General features: G+C 38.7%; 1 protein-coding gene across 4 annotated transcripts in view; it reads left to right on the top strand.

Moving 5' to 3' along the window:
* The first annotated feature begins 9,117 nt into the window (after positions 1 to 9,117).
* Positions 9,118 to 16,886, top strand: part of LRCH2 (leucine rich repeats and calponin homology domain containing 2) — a 98,775-nt gene continuing 91,006 nt past the window's right edge. For all 4 annotated transcript variants that reach the window (XM_032837098.1, XM_032837097.1, XM_032837095.1 and 1 more), the window contains exon 1: positions 9,118 to 9,505. In XM_032837098.1, coding sequence (XP_032692989.1) covers positions 9,157 to 9,505 — 349 coding nt within the window. In that variant the 5' untranslated portion in view covers positions 9,118 to 9,156. The remainder of the gene's footprint in view (positions 9,506 to 16,886) is intronic.

The raw sequence follows: 16,886 nt of genomic DNA, 5'->3' as shown, positions 1-16,886 counted from the left end.
ACAATAAGTCTGGTCCCTTTAGGCTTTGTTGGCCTAAAGTAGAACTACACACTCTCTCTGTCTCTTTTTGCCATATATATTAAAGATATTTAAAAACTGAACATTCCCAGTACTGGGGAAATACTCTTACTTATGTTGCTATTGACAATTTAAATAGGTTTAAACATTTGGGAAACAAATTAGCAATATTTATTTCTTTATTATTTATTTGATAGACAGGGATCACAAGCAGGCAGAGAGGCAGGCAGAGAGAGGAAGGGAAGCAGGCTCCTCGCTGAGCAGAGAGCCCGATGTGGGGCTTGATCCCAGGACCCTGGGATCATGACCTGAGCCGAAGGCAGAGGCTTTAACCCACTGAGCCACCCAGGCGCCCCACAAATTGGCAATATTTATTAAGAGACTGAAAATATTTCTACCCTACGATTAAGCAGCTGAGTTTCTTGAAATTTAGTGTCAGGAAACAATAAATAAGAGAAGTGCTTTATTAATAATAATCTTAAATGCAAGGTTATATATAATACGGGATTATTGGTAAGAACCTAAATATGCAATAATAGTTGTAAAGATCAAGTGATATATGGTTATATAATATAGAAGAATATATAATATGCAGTATATAGTTATAATATCTGTAAAGAGGATCAGTCTCTGGCTGGATTAGTCAGAAGAGCAAGGAGCTCTTGATCTCAGGGTTGTGAGTTTGAGCCCCACACTGGGTGTAGAAATTGCTTAAATAAATAAATAAGGAAATTTTAAAAATAATAAATGTAATAATAAAGAAAAATGCTTATATGAATATATAAAATAAAGTATTATAGATATTGGTATATATAATAACTAATAAAAAAAATTATGCCACAGGAAAACCTGGAAACACATATATAAAAATCTTATTACCAAATATACACCTTCGATTATCTTTGTGAACTATACTATGGGTAAATTTTCACAATAAAAAAAATAATAAAACCTTTAAAAAGGTCAACGTGATAATTTGGTGTTTATATTTCAAAAAAGAAAAAGTCAATATAAGTCCACATAAGAAAGTAGATTGATTTTAAACACGATAGAAGTTATTAATGTATAAACTTAATGATTTAATGTAAGTTAACCAGGCGGTACTTAGCAACTAGTAATCACAGTTATATGGTGATAACTTGGAAGGAGTTAAGCAGCCAAGATATTTTTAGATTGAGAAAGGAAGGACACTAATGCGCATATATTACCTGACAGAAGTTACAGTGACTAAAAGCCTGGGGTTAGGGGTCAACCACGCTTCTGTTCAAATTTTTACTTTGCCACTTTTCAGCTGAGACCTTGGACAAGTTCCTGAATTTCTCTGAACCAGTTTCCTCTGGCACTCTATGTATGTGTCCTGGAGAAAAAGACTTTAATCTAGGTAGAGGTATTGAAGGTGAAGATTTTATTAAGGAGTGTATAAGAAGTACAAAATGGAAGAAGTCGATTAAGTCATCAAGGAAAACCTGGTTGTTTAGTAATTAGTACCTTAGAATTATCTACTCCATTAATGAATAACTATGTTTAGCTATTTCAGTAAAGAGACTTCTAAAACCACAAAAGAATGGGAAAGCATGTTAGTTTCCTACATTAACTGCACGTGTTAAAGCCAGGAAGTGTAAAACATGAGGTCATCGCAAGTAATATATTTTCTCTTACTTTGTGGAATCATATCATAATTGTAGACAAAGTACTTAAGCAGAAATAAATAGGTCTTAAGGGCTAGCATGGCCCAACCTAAACCTATAAGATAAGTGAAAAGTGAAATTTCTGACCCCCTCACCAAAACAAAACACATCTAAAATATCCTGGAATATTTGATCACACAGTCCTTGTTTATGGAACACAGCTTTGACCCTTCTTTCTGACAACCTACACATAGGCTAACTGGGGTCATGATTCTGACTGTAGTCAAGAAGAAATTGTTTTGTTGCCACATGGAGAGGAAAAACTAGATTTTAGGGTCATGTGTGACCCAGTTATCACCTTAGAGCTTTAGGTTTATAAGACTTCTATTTTTCTTCAAGTAATCTGTATACTCAATGTGGGGTCGAACTCACAGTCCTGTCAAGTGTCACATGCTCTGCCAACCAAACCAGCAAGGGACCCCTGGAGCTTTAGGTTTATAAATACCGACTTTAAAAGGACTTTCATCATCAAACCAAAACCAAACAAACAAACAAAAAAACCCCAAAACAAAACAAAACAAAATGCTCATAATTTGGGTATACTGCCACCAGGTGAAACCTCAGTCACACTCCCAGGAGATTTTTGTCATACATTTATTTTATTGGGAGAAGCAAAAAACATAAACCTGTAAACCAGGCATACTTCACATGAAATAAATGCTACATATAATAACGATGATTTGAACCAAATTTTAAGGTGAATACATGTAATTAAACCTTGGTGGATGTCCAAATTGATTCTTCATCATTTCGTTGCAACCTTCCATTTTTTTTTAAGTAATCTCCATGCCCAATGTGAGGCTTGAACTCATGACCCTAAGATCAAGAGTCACGTGCTAGAATGATAGAGCGAGCCAGGCACCCCATAACCTTCATTTTATACACAGATTTGGGGCCACACATTTCTATATCATTCTATTTAATTAAATAAAGAATCTAAACCTTTTTGGAATTTATATTTTCTCCTGAGGTTTTAATCTAGCCTGATATCATAATTCTTTTTTTTTTTTAAGATTTTATTTTTATTTATTTGACAGACAGAGATCACAAGTAGACAGAGAGGCAGGCAGAGAGAGAGGGGGGAAACAGGTTCCCTGCTGAGCAGAGAGCCTGATGTGGGGCTCGATCCCAGGACCCCGGGATCATAATCTGAGCCAAAGGCAGAGGCTTTAACCCAGTGAGCCACCCAGGTGCCCCATGATATCATAATTCTTGTAATATGTTTTACTGAAATGTCACTAATGTCTGTTTTTCTCTATTACAGGCATAGCCTGCTTCTGGGAAGTATGATTGTTACCTAGGCTTTCCTATTAGGAATTTGGATTTGGCTTAAAAAGGCCCAACTTCATCATTCTCTCTCACATACTGCAAGAAGAGGAAAATAATTTTACAAGACAAGATTGCCTAAAAGGCATTTGGCATGTTTCCATGTTTATATATAAAAAGGAGACTATCTAATGTAATGTTAAAGAAGAATAAAAAAAAAACCCCTTCAATTTTATGTTTTCTAATTGGACAATACAGTTTTAATAACCTTTTTTAAAAAAGATCTTATTTATTTATTTGAGAGAGAGACAGAGATAGTGAGAGAGAGCAGGAGTAAGGAGGAGAGGGAGAAGCAGGCTCCCCACTGAACAGAGAGCTCAATACGGGCTCAATCTCAGGACCCTGGGATCATGACCTGAGCCAAAGGCAGACACTTAATTGACTGAGCCACCCGATGCCCCTACAGTTCTAATAATCTAATGTGATGTTTTATTTACTTTCTTTTGGCCAAGCTAAACTAGCAAAATTCTATGTTCTGTATCTTTTACGTGCTTCTCTAATAAGAAAGTTCTTCAGGATGTTTAGCAGACTTATGTCACTTACATGAAACAAAATATTTAATACACACACACACACACACACGCTTATTTTTTGTTTTGTTTTTAAGTAAACTCTATTCCCAATGTGGGGCTTAAACTCAGGACCCCAAGATCAAGATCAAGAGTCACATGCTCTACTCACTGAGCCAGCCCGGTGTCCCATTTTGAGATACATTTTTATGGAGGATTTGGATCAGATTTTTTTTTATATTTAATTTTTTTAAGGTTTTTTATTTATTTCACACACAGAGAGCGATCATAAGTAGGCAGAGAGGCAGGCAGAGAGAGAGAGAGGAGGAAGCATGCTCCCCGCTGAGCAGAGAGCCCGGTTCGGGACTCAATCCCAGGATCCTGGGATCCTGACCTGAGCGGAAGGCAGAGGCTTCAACCCACTGAGCCACCCAGGCGCCCCCTGGATCACATATTTAAATAGATTTCATGATATCAGGTTAATATACTAGAAACACAGAGGTCAAAATCTGGAATTGCATTAGAGACATTAAACAGGAATTGGAATCAGGTTATGGGATCATAGTGATAACACCAAAGTTAGGAGAGGTGGAAGTTTAGGGTGAATGAACAAGGTTGTAACCTCCACAGCAGCACAAAGGAAAATGTTTGTTAGCGCTGGTGGCACAATAGTACAAAAGAATTTAAGAAGTACCATGCTGGGGTGGCTGGGTGGCTCAGTGGGTTAAAGCCTCTGCCTTGGGCTCAGGTCATGATCCCAGGGTCTTGGGATCGAGCCCCGCATTGGGCTCTCTGCTCAGCAGGGAGCCTGCTTCCCCCTCTCTTTCTTCCAGGCATTTTGCCTACTTGTGATCTCTGTCTGTCAAATAAATAAATAAAATCTTAAAAAAAAAAAAAAAAAGAAGTGCCATGCTGATAATTCATGGTTCACTAGGTCAGTGTTCTAGTGACAAAGTGAACCTAGAAAAAAGATAATAATAACCTCTATAATATGGTAGGTGTTTAAGTAATTATCTCATGTAATCCTCATATAATCCTATGCAATAGCTAATAGTGTTATGATTTCTGGTCTATAGATGAGGAATCGAAACTTTGAGAGGTAAGACTTGTCTACCTCACATCTTGTAAGTGTCATAGCAGGGATTCTTAACAAGATAGAATATAATAGTGCTTGCTGATGTCAGCACTGAAAACTAGGTACGTAATAGCTCCTTTTAAGTAATAGTGATCGTTGATACATTTGCCCAAATCTCTTTCGAGTTAATAAATATTATCTTTGGGATTAATGAGTTTGTTAAGACTCGTTAAAGCAGTGCAAAGGGTTTATCTGTATGGGTAGAAACAAAGACAGACAGGCAAAGGAGGATCAGGGATGTTGTAAATAGTGTGCTATAAATTATGTTAAAATAAGTTAATCTATAGTCGTCTGAAGGTCCCCTACCAGAAGAGGGATTTGGGAAGGGACTGAAGATCAAGTTACTAGAGAGAGGAGGGCCAAGTGAGTTTCCCCGTTTCCCATTTCTCTAATCATTTTAGGTGTACTTCTCAGGGCTTTCTCTAATTCAGGAGTTGTACTAAGATTGGAGTGAGCAGAACTGCATATCTCATTCTAGCTGCAGCTGTGAAATGGTTTAGCATGGGGTATATTAATAGCTTTTGCAGGGACGCCTGGCTGGCTTAGTCAGTAAAACACATGACTCTTCATCTTGGGGCTATAAGTTCAAGCCTCATCTTGGGTGTAGAGATTACTTAAAATCTTTAAAAATATATATATATATCCTTGTTGATTTAAAAAAAATAGTTTTTTGGGGCACCTGGGTGGCTCAGTGGGTTAAGCCTCTGCCTTCAGCTCAGATCATGATCTCAGGGTCCTGGGATTGAGCCCCACGTGGGCTTTCTGCTCAGTGGGGAGCCTGCTTCCTCCCACACTCTGCCTGCCTCTCTGCCTACTTGTGATCTCTGTCTGTCAAATAAATAAATACAATCTTTAAAAAAATATTTTTTAGGGTTTCTGATATATATCTTGATGATACTCACCATTTCTTATTTTTCCCCCTGAATTAAAAAAAAAAAAAGATTTTATTTATCCATTTGAGTGAGAGAGAGCACAAGCCGAGGGGGGAGAGATGCAGAGGGAGAAGCAGACTCTCCACTGAGCAGGAAGCCTGATGCGGGGCTCGATCCCAGGACCCTGGGATCATGATCTAAGCTGAAAGTAGACACCCAACCGACTGAGCTATCTAGGCACTCCCTGCCCCCACCTGAATTTATTTATTTATTTTAAGTAAGCTCTATGTCCAACATGGCCTTGAACTAATGACCCTGAGATCAAGAGTATCATGCTCTACCGACTAAACCAGCGAGCCATCCACCCCCCTCTCTGAATTTAGTATTTAACTGAGCTGATAGTTTCAGGGAAAAAACTGCAGAGACTCCCATGGCTCTCTCCTGGATCCTAACCAGGATGGAAAACAAAAATTCATACTATAATTTGATCTATTTAATCCCAGGATCATTAACTTGCTCTAGAGCATGAGGTGAAACATATCTCACTTTTGATTTACAGACTGGTAAGAACATCCTACAGTCTATCCCAATAATCTTGCTCTCTAACAGAAGAATTTGGAAATTTGGACTGTGCTTTTCCTCCTCTATATTATTTAGAGATGTTGGGTACCTAACCGTTTGCTTGGAATAGCAGTAACTATAAACTGGCCTGGAATTTCAGAAGTCCCCTTTAGAGTTCTTTTGAGTAAAAGTCACCTGTGTCATTTGCCAGCACTTTATTTAATAGAGGCGGCATGTTTTGTTCAAAACCCCTTGTTTTCCTTCTGTAATCTTTGATATATATCATTTAGTCCTGTTGATTTATCAACATTTGTTTTCTAAGTTTGGCTTGGATAATGCTGAGTATTGACTGTAATTTAACCAATTACCAACATCCAGATCAAAAATAACATTGAAGTGGTAACCACTGTAAAATATTCTGCGCTATAGACTTGAAGCAAAAAAATTTATGCAATATGTCAAATATCCTTTTGTGCACAATTATCAAGAAATTAACTGATTTTCCTCTTGACTTCTTCTATTTGTATGTTTCTTATTATTTAGTTTTCTTTTAAGAAAGCATCAAGGGTATAAAAAGAGATTAATATTTATTGAGTACCTAATGCTATACTATTCCTTGCAGAGAATAGTTTCTTGGCATAGAGTAGTAACTCATAGGTGATCTTATTTATTCTTAGAACAGTCTTATGTGAACTATATAGTATTTTCCTCATCTGTAAAATGGAAGAATAATAATACTTATTTTACAGGGTTGTTATGAAGATTGAATTGAATTGAATTTTATAGGGTTGTTATGAAGATTGAATGACAGTATATGCAAAGCAATTTTGGCAAACAGTAAGCATTATTTTATTTTTTATTAAGTACTATTTTAAATGTTCTTCTTCGTGTTATTTTCTAGTGTTACTTACAAGGAAACTGACATATAGAGATTTTTAAGATACTTTTCTGAGTATTACACGGTCAGTTAGGTGGCTGGAACAAATTTCCAAATTTCATACTTTTCTAAACCTGTTAACGAAACAAGGGGGAACATTAGACTGAGGTGGTTCTATTGCTAAGGTGACTTACTTAAGCATACCAAAATCTAAACCTATAAATGCCTCAAGGTTATGAAATCAAAATGCTAAGGACAACCAATCTCAAACACCCAACTAGCTTTAAGTTATAGCCAATCAGACAATTTCCTTTCTTCGCTTTCCCATTTTTGTACATGTTTTTCCCTTGGTTCCTGTTGGCAGAGTACTCCTAGCCACTTCTGGTTTGGCATTGTCTAAACTTAAATTGATAAATGCTCAAACCAACTTTTAAATTTTTAAAATATGTCTCAGTTTATATTTTAATACTCCTTATGGCCTTGGTGTTTTTGTGAAAGAGCTCTAGAATGTGTTATTTTGTCTGATTTTCATGTATACCTAACCTACTTTGCAGGCTTCCTGCTTTTTACTTAGACTATCTTTTAATTTTATGAAAGATTACTTTACTTCTTAAATTTGTTTTTTACACTGGTTTTACACCTTTTACACTTGACAGGTATAAGGGGATATTTTTCCTGGAGTCCAATACATCCTTTTAAATAATGTCACAATTCTAATTGGCTAATTATTATTAAAATCATTCCTTTTCTAGTCTTTTCTCTAAGTAATAAATTTAGTTTCTCCCCTCCGCTTCTAGATTCTGGAAGTTCTCAATCAATACTTGATTTGATTTGTGATATAAAGATGAGATATAAGGTACAACATTTCTTTCTGACGCCAGTGGGTTTAAATAGCTAGCTAATTCATTGTAGAGTCTGATTCTCAGTTCTGTTCCTTCTGTGGGTCATGCATATGGTAAATGTAATTTCTTGCAACATACTCATTTTAAGTAACCTGTATGGATGGCCACAAATTTTTTTCTTGCATTTCTCCCCAAAGTAGAGCCAATGGCAGATAAACTTTTGTGATTTCTAAGAAAAGAAGATTGTTGGCAGATTGCTCAAATTGAAATGGTTCTAAGAGATGCATTGGATATTCAAATTGATGATGATTGAATATGCCCAAATATTCGGATAGTTTTCTTGGGGGGAGGGGTCTCTTTACTATCATTGAAAAAGTTTTGAGTAATCTGAGTGGGTAGAGAAGGGTTAACAGTGGCCTGAATTGTTGGGTTCAGGTTCTAAAAATGACCTCCTAAAATCGAAGATTGATTGGCTTATTATTCCCAGTGTTAAACCTACAGAATTCCATTTAAAACCAAAACTTTAATTTCGAAAGTAAACTTTAAGGTTGCTTAATGATCGAAGAGTTTTCCATGAGCCATACTGACATGATGAGAAGAAACCTGAGATATTTTGGAGATCTTGGCACAACTTCAAAGAGTGATAGAACAGAATGCAGAGAACTTTTCCAAGTTTTGGAAGGCAGCACTTTGGCTGAGACCCACATATACTGAAACGAGAGGCTTCCTTGAAAACATTTAAAAAGTCTTTTCCTATTTTGGAATTCTAAATTATGGTAAAATTCGTATATGCTTAAAACTCGGTTCTCCACCGGTTTCCCTCCCCAAATGACCCTCCACCGTTTCTCTCCCTGTCAACACTGGTAAACAATTCCTGAGGCATTTGCGATAAACGTTTCAATAAGATGGCTTATAGTCCTTCTAAAAGCGGTTTCAATATATTCTGAAACGGATCCCTTTCACCCCTATCTATTTGCCTTTGTTTTGCAGAGCGAGAAAGGTGAAGCAATTTAGAGATCTGGGGACAGACCGCTAAATGACCTGTGGTTAAGCTGGTGTCGCTTCGCAAGATCTTGGTACCCAAAGCAGCGGAACCGAGATTTAGCATCCTTCCTCTGATCACACATTTCTTAAAGCGAGCGTTCTGCACGTTGGAACACCGTCTCTTCTCTACCCAACACCTCCTCCCAGTCCGCCCCCTGGTTCCTTCCCACCCTCTACCTCTCCCCCCGTCTGCCCCCCCCAGTCTGCGCATGCGTCCTAAGAAGCCCCTACACTCGCGGCACAAGCTGAGAGTATTGTCGGGGGCTATTCTCTCTCCCAGGAACATGGCGGCGAGTCAGGGAGGTGGTGTTAACAGTGGGGGCGGCGGTTGTGGTGGAGGTGGAAGTAGCGGTGGCGGTAGCGCAGCCGGAGGGGGAGGTGGCGGAGCTGGAGGGGGAGGCGGCGGCGGCGGCGGGACCCTGGTGGTGCCCATCCCGGTACCGACTCTTTTCGGTCAGCCGTTCCCCAACGGGCCGCAGTGGAACCCGGGGAGCCTGCAGCCTCAACACACCGTGAGGAGCCTGGACCGGGCCCTGGAGGAGGCGGGCAACTCCGGCATCCTGAGCCTCAGTGGTAGGAAACTCCGAGACTTCCCGGGCAGCGGCTACGACCTGACGGACACCACCCAAGCAGGTGACAGGACGGGGTGCGGGGGAGGGGAAGCTGGGCTCCGAAGGAGGAGGTGGGGGGTGTGGGTGGCTGCGTGGCTGCGTTGTTGGACTCTGCTGGTCTGGGCGGGTTCGCGGGGGCGGCGAGACTGACAAAGTCGGAGCAGCCTGTTCTCGTGAATGTGAGGGAGAGAGAAGGGAATGGTGGTGGTCGTGGAGGGGGAGGGGGTTGGCGACTGAAGGATGTATGGAAATCCGGCGCGTTGTGAGGGGTGAAAGAGCATTATTGTTAAAGCGAGTTTCCCCAGTAAGGAGTAGGGAGGGAGGTATTGACACCTTCCTTAATGCACTTCTTTCAACTCTCTCGGATCTTCTTTCTCATCTTTCTGGGGCGGGGGGACAATACAAAAAATCACAAGCTACACATATTCTTTAAAGGCATATGTGTCTGGAAGAATGGCATATTCCTTTTCTTCGTACAGCAGAAGCATTGCCACGGGTTTTACGTGATATTTTGTGTGTGTATTTTAATCATTTTAGTATATTCTTGCCTTCTGGTCACGTATGCCTTTCATTTTCCTGGTGTTGAGAAGGTAGTGGTGGTTAAATTAGTATTTGTTGCAATGGCAAATGAAATAATCAATCACTAACATGTCTGGTTACTAGGGGAAAGGATCCTTGTTTTGAGTTATGTTAGAGTCTTAATTTTTATAGCAGAAATAGCCAAAAAATTTGAGGGCATTTCTGAGAAACAAAATTAACTCTATTCTTTAGGGAGTTGTGGGCTAATGGCCTATCGTTTTGGTTGAGAAATTGGCTATTGTAGCGTTCTTCATATACTCTCTGGTACTCTTTGTTGTGGATGGCAATTTTTGTTATGAACATACTCTTTCCTCTCTGCCTTATAAACCAATGCTGATTATTTTAAATACGTTTTGGTTTGATGAAAGGGTTTCTTGCTTTTTATAATCTTTGCATTTGTTATCTTTTATATTTGCTTTGCTCAAAGAAATCATGGACAAAATTATTTTGATAGGTGTAGTAATTTTGAAACAGTACAGTAAGTAAATTCACCTATAATGATTAGTAATAAAAGGCCTCTTATTTTCAGAATAACACTATTTCAGTGTATTCAGTTTCTGGATATGAAATTTAGGTATGTGTTTGGAGGAGGTTCGGGAGAGGAGCAAAGCCTAAAATGAAGCTTTCTACCCAATTACTCTTTTAGGAATTACTAAGAACTGTGAATGCGTAATCGATCACTGATTTTGTATTTTGGAAAACATGTTTGAGTATTTACTCCTTCACTCTGAACAGATTTCCTAAACAATATGTTCACATATTTATGAATATATTGGCAAAATATTATATGACTTGGTATGTTCTTAAAAGGCTTCAGGAAAAATGGTTTCAGACTGCATCATTAAGGAGATATATTGTTTTGCTTATCGTGCTTTATAACCTGTAAAGGATGTGTCTGTAGGACTAAGTTTGAGTTTGGCTTGGCATTCAGGGCTTTCACTGTCCAGCTCCAATTTATTATTGCAACCTTGTTGCCCCAAACACTCCTACACAGAACCCTCTGTTCCAACGAGGTCAGCTCCCTGTCCCTCAAATATATTTAATGAATTTCTGTCTCATCTTTGTAGAAGGTCACCCACAGGCTTGGGATTTTTGTCTTTACTCCATCTATTTAATTTTGTTCAAGCCCCCAGCTTTTCCAGGAAGCTGTCTCTAACTGCCTTAGTCCACAGCAGTCTCCGGTTTTTGAGTTCTTACGGTACTTAACCATCTTTGCCACTTACTTGCTAGGGCTGGCTTTATTTTCTTTTTTATGTTTGTGTCATGCTGTCCCTGAGAAGCTGGAGAGCTCCTTAAGGGCAGGGAGTAAGTCATAAACTTGTTTAGTCTTCTCGTTATTTATTGCTTAGATTGTACTTGAAAATATTTTTCATAAACTTGAATATCATCTTCTGTGGATATGACCTTTGGCTTTTAAGCCTTCAGTTGGTTTTCTGAGGCAAGCGTTAACACAAAGCAGAGCCATATTTGTTCTTGGTAAGGATTCATTCGTCATAAACTTTATCAGTGTCTACGGTAACATTGGATTTTTGAGACGATTCCACCTCATTTTATTTATTTTTTTCAGTTGAATGTGTGTTCCTTGTGGGAACACTTCAAATTTTAAATGAGAAATTTGTGAGTGATTCATTTGCCATTCATTTTTTTTTTTATAATTTTATTTTTTTATAAACATATATATATATATATATATTTTTTCCCCCCCAGGGGTACAGGTCTGTGAATCTCCACGTTTACAAACTTCACAGCACTCACCATAGCACATACCCTACCCAATGTCCATAACCCCCCCCCCTCCCAACCCCCCTCTGCCCAGCAACCCTCAGTTTGTTTTGTGAGATTCAGAGTCACTTATGGTTTGTCTCCCTCCCAATCCCAACTTGTTTCATTTACTCTTCTCCGACCACATTAACCCCCCATGTTGCATCTCCTCTCCCTCATATCAGGGAGATCATATGATAGTTGTCTTTCTCTGATTGACTTATTTCGCTAAGCATGATACCCTCTAGTTCCATCCACGTCGTTGCAAATGGCAAGACTTCATTTCTTTTGATGGCTGCATAGTATTCCATTGTATATATATACCACATCTTCTTTATCCATTCGTCTGTTGATGGACATCTAGGTTCTTTCCATAGTTTGGCTATTGTTGACATTGCTGCTATAAACATTCGGGTGCACGTGCCCCTTCGGATCACTACGTTTGTATCTTTAGGGTAAATACCCAGCAGTGCAATTGCTGGGTCATAGGGTAGTTCTATTTTCAACATTTTGAGGAACCTCCATGCTGTTTTCCAGAGTGGTTGCACCAGCTTGCATTCCCACCAACAGTGTAGGAGGGTTCCCCTTTCTCCGCATCCTCGCCAGCATCTGTCATTTCCGGACTTGTTCATTTTAGCCATTCTGACTGGTGTGAGGTGGTATCTCATTGTGGTTTTGATTTGTATTTCCCTGATGCCGAGTGATATGGAGCACTTTTTCATGTGTCTGTTGGCCATCTGGATGTCTTCTTTGCAGAAATGTCTGTTCATGTCTTCTGCCCATTTCTTGATTGGATTATTAGTTCTTTGGGTGTTGAGTTTGCTAAGTTCTTTATAGATTTTGGACACTAGCCCTTTATCTGATATGTCGTTTGCAAATATCTTCTCCCATTCTGTCAGTTGTCTTTTGGTTTTGTTAACTGTTTCCTTTGCTGTGCAAAAGCTTTTGATCTTGATAAAATCCCAATAGTTCATTTTTGCCCTTGCTTCCCTTGCCTTTGGCGATGTTCCTAGGAAGATGTTGCTGCGGCTGAGGTCAAAGAGGTTGCTGCCTGTGTTCTCAAGGATGTTGATGGATTCCTTTCTCACATTGAGGTCCTTCATTTGCCATTCATTTTTGACAAAATTCAGTCATGAACTATTTAGGGGCAATATTTTTGTATGTGAAGAGACTAGTAGTATTCATTATGTATAAATGAAAGTGGGTACACTGGAACTGAAGAAAAATAGAGCATGTTTGAGATCATATATACATGTACACACGCATACATACACATCTGTATACATACAGTATCCTCTGATGAAAACAGTTTTCTTTGTTGGTATTGTTATACTTAAAAATGACTCTCAGTGGGATAATGTTTCAGAACCAAACTGATTAGTTAGGCAAGCATATAATGGTTTACTGGGTTGGGAGGAGACTGGTGGAAGGGAAAATAGGAAGGTATTCTGTTAATCTAGGTGTGAGGTGGTAAGAATCTGGGGTAAAACTAAATTGGATAAGAAGGGAAAATTGATAAATTTGAAAGGAAGCAGGAGGGTTTTTTGCATTATTTTGCTGTTCCTCACATATACATAAGACAAAATAGACCTGGGCTGCAGGTTAAAATCCCAAGGGAGTGTTTTTTAAAAACCTATGCCTGGGCCCTACCTCAGACCAATTAAATCATAATCTCAGGGGCCAAGAGAATCTTTTTAAAAAAAAAGTCTTCCCAGGTGATTCTAGTGTGCAGGCAGTGCTGAGAAACTCTAAAATAACTCATTTTTTAGGTACTCAAGTAGTACTGTTTAGGTGAATGCAAATATTGATAAACATTTAGTGACTAAAGTCACGTGTCAAGAGGGTCAAAGCCAAAACTAGGAACTATGTATTCAGGATCTAATTCAGTATTCTTTTTAATAGGCTAGATGAAGCAGAGACTCTTTTTTTTCTTTTTTTTCATTATATCATGTCTATAGTGAACAGAAAATTGCCAGGAAGCTTTAGTTTCTTCAGTTATCATTCATAACCCTGGTTTACGTTGAATACTGTTGGATAACTTGGCATTAAGAAAATAGTGCCTCCAAAACATGTAGCAGCAAAATCTTGTTTATTAATAGGCTTGCCCTGAGGGAAGATGGATAATTGGTAGCTGTTGGTGAAGTTTAGTTTGTCTTTGGTGTCTTTTTACCTTTTTTTGCATTTCTGGTGTGTGATCTTCAGCTGCCTGTGCCCTCCTGCTCTCCTCGTTTCTTTTCGCCTCTTCGGCTCACTCCCCTTCTCTTGCTGGGATGTAGCTTGAAGTTTATTATGGCAGCCTTTTAAGGAATTAATATTTAAAAGGGAGAGTTTGCTTATTTATTTGAATCTTCAGTTGGTGGTTTGTGCTCATGACCTTTTTGGATCTGCCTTCTAGGTCCTTGATTAAAGTCCTCGTCTATATTAAGACATAACAACAGATGAGAAAGTTTGTAATCCATTTCAGGAAAGTGACTCTTGTAATGTCTTGTCTTAGATGGTCTATAGGTAAACTTGGCAGGGCAAAGGGAAATTGCCTAGAACATTTTAATCTGTCTGGATGCCGTGATAATTTGTTGACCTTAAGAAGAGAGCTTGAAAATGATTCTGATAGCTACTCAAACAAATCCTGAAACTTTCATATTTGACTTTGTCACCAATGCTACAAGTAAGTCTCAGCCTACTTGCAGCTTCTCCTTCTGCTTCTTCATACCTCTTTATAAACAATAGGTCTGCGAAACAGATTTAGGAATTCTTACATGCATCAGATGGTGTTGTGTCCTGGGTTAATCACATGTTTTCCTGTAAACCTGGAGTCAACTCTAGTATTTCCTACATGTGCTGGTTCACCCCTTCAACTGTGGGGCATGGTGCATTGTATCAGGTTGTAAAATGGAGCCAGATAAACTTAGCAGCATCTGATTATGTCGTGAGGTGAAGGCCCTCTTAGAGCATTCAGTGAAATGAACTTGTGGTTTTGTGGACTGATTCAATATCTACTTTGCTTTGTGTAATAAATGTCTCCCTAAAAAATTGAATGTGAAGCACATTTTTGACAGTTGACTCATATTTTAATTGCTCTAGATTGAATTTGAGTTGCTGGCCCTTGCAGTGATTTATTTTATTTAGTGATGAATTCTTCTACAGCATAAATAGTTGTCCCTTAATTTCTTTCTTTTATAAGTTCATATTTTAAAATAAAATGTTATCTTAAATTGGAGGGTATGTTCATCATTAAAAGATTACCATTTATATAGCTCCTTATAAATTTCTAAGCACTTTCATGTATATTATGCTACTGTATCCTAATAAAACCTGTGAGTTTGGCACAGTACATAGTAATTACTCATTGTTGTGAGAGGTTAAATGATTTGTCCAAAGTTAAATGGATAGCGTATGGCAGAGTGTGGGTCAGTGCTTGGGTTTTCTGACTCAAGCCCTCACTATTCCAGTGTTATTTCCATTGTAACACATTCTTTCTATATAATAAAACTATTATTAAACTGCACACTATGCTAATTTAATTTCATACGTTAATATAGTTAATATACTTTTTGCTTTGTGTGCACTGTTTTTTATGGTGTGTATGGCAGTTGCATAGCTTGTCTTTGTGCCTCTTTCTGATGGTTTTAGAATAGATTTATTAAGCAAGGGTTTATTGAACTCCAACTTTGGAAACATGATTATAGCCAATAGAAAAGAAAGAGACATGGTTATTGTCCTTGAACAGTTTATAAAATAATTGAATATGTACAGGAATATGTGTAACAATTAGAAAAGAATTATAGGGGTAACTGGCAGGCTCATCTGGAAAGAACATGTGATTTTTTTTTTTTTAAAGCTTTTATTTATTTGACAGAGATCACAAGTAGGCAGAGAGGCAGGTAGAGAGAGAGAGGAGGAAGCAGGTTCCCTTCTGAGCAGAGAGCCTGATGCAGGGCTCATTCCCAGGACCCTGGGATCATGACCTGAGCCAAGGCAGAGGCTTTAACCCACTGAGCCACCCAGGCGCCCCAGAACATGTGATTTAAAAAAAAAAAAGATTTATTTATTTATGTATTTTTAAAAGATTTTATTAATTTATTTGACAGAGAGAGAGAGACCATAGGAGAGGGAACACAAGCATGGGGAGTGGGAGAGGGAGAAGCAGGCTTCCCGCTGAGCAGGGAGCCTGATGTGGGGCTCAATCCCAGGACTCCAGGATCATGACCTGAACCGAAGGCAGATGCTTAATGACTGAGCCACCCAGGATCCCCTATTTATTTATTTTAGAGATAGAGAGTGAGAGGGAGAAAGCGAGAGCATGATTGAGTGAGTGGTGGGAGGGGGCAGAGGGAGAGGGAGAGAGAGAATCTCAAGCAGACTCCTCCCAGAGCATGGAGCCTGATGGAAGGCTAGATCCCACCATCCTGAGATCATGACCTGTGCCAAATCAAGAGTCGGATGCTTAATGGACTGAGTCACCCAGGTACCCCAAGAGCATGTGACTCTTGATCTCAAGGTCATGAGTTTGAGCCCCACATTGGGTGTAAATAAATACACTTTAAAAAATTAATAAAACAATTCATAAAAAAAATAATTATGTAATACTATTCAAAATTGTGTAAGTGATGTGAAACTATGGCATAAGGCTTAATTTTATTGGGGGTTAAGTTTGAGAAAGTCCTTTAAAGTTAGGTATTTGCTGAATCTTGAGGTAAACGATCAGTATGATTAGGCAGGAGGGACAGTTGCAGAATTTCAGGAGAGAAATTGTGTGAATAAGAGTTAGGAATGATATTGTGTGTTAAGGACAGATGTTAACTGGTTTACTCTATATTTTCACAAAAATCCTGAGAGGCTGAGAGGAGGGAACAGGTGGAGAGCTCAGAGTTCAAATGTAAGAGGAGTAGAGAGGACCTTCATTTGAAGGCAAGGGAAGCAAGAACAGGGTGGGGAGCTGTTAGCCATGGAAGGGAGAAGTAACCTGACTTTTACTAAGGTAAAAGTGAAGGTAGATGTTTGGGGACATTAATGTCTTAATTTTTTTTTCCTTTTTTTTTTTTTAAATAAACATATAATGTATT

The sequence above is a fragment of the Lontra canadensis genome, unplaced genomic scaffold (genome assembly GCF_010015895.1).
Source record: "Lontra canadensis isolate GAN:19392208 unplaced genomic scaffold, GSC_riverotter_1.0 scaffold96, whole genome shotgun sequence".
Taxonomy (NCBI): Eukaryota; Metazoa; Chordata; class Mammalia; order Carnivora; family Mustelidae; genus Lontra; species Lontra canadensis.
The sequence above is the reverse complement of the archived record's forward strand: the minus strand, read 5'-3'. Positions and strand labels throughout refer to the sequence as shown.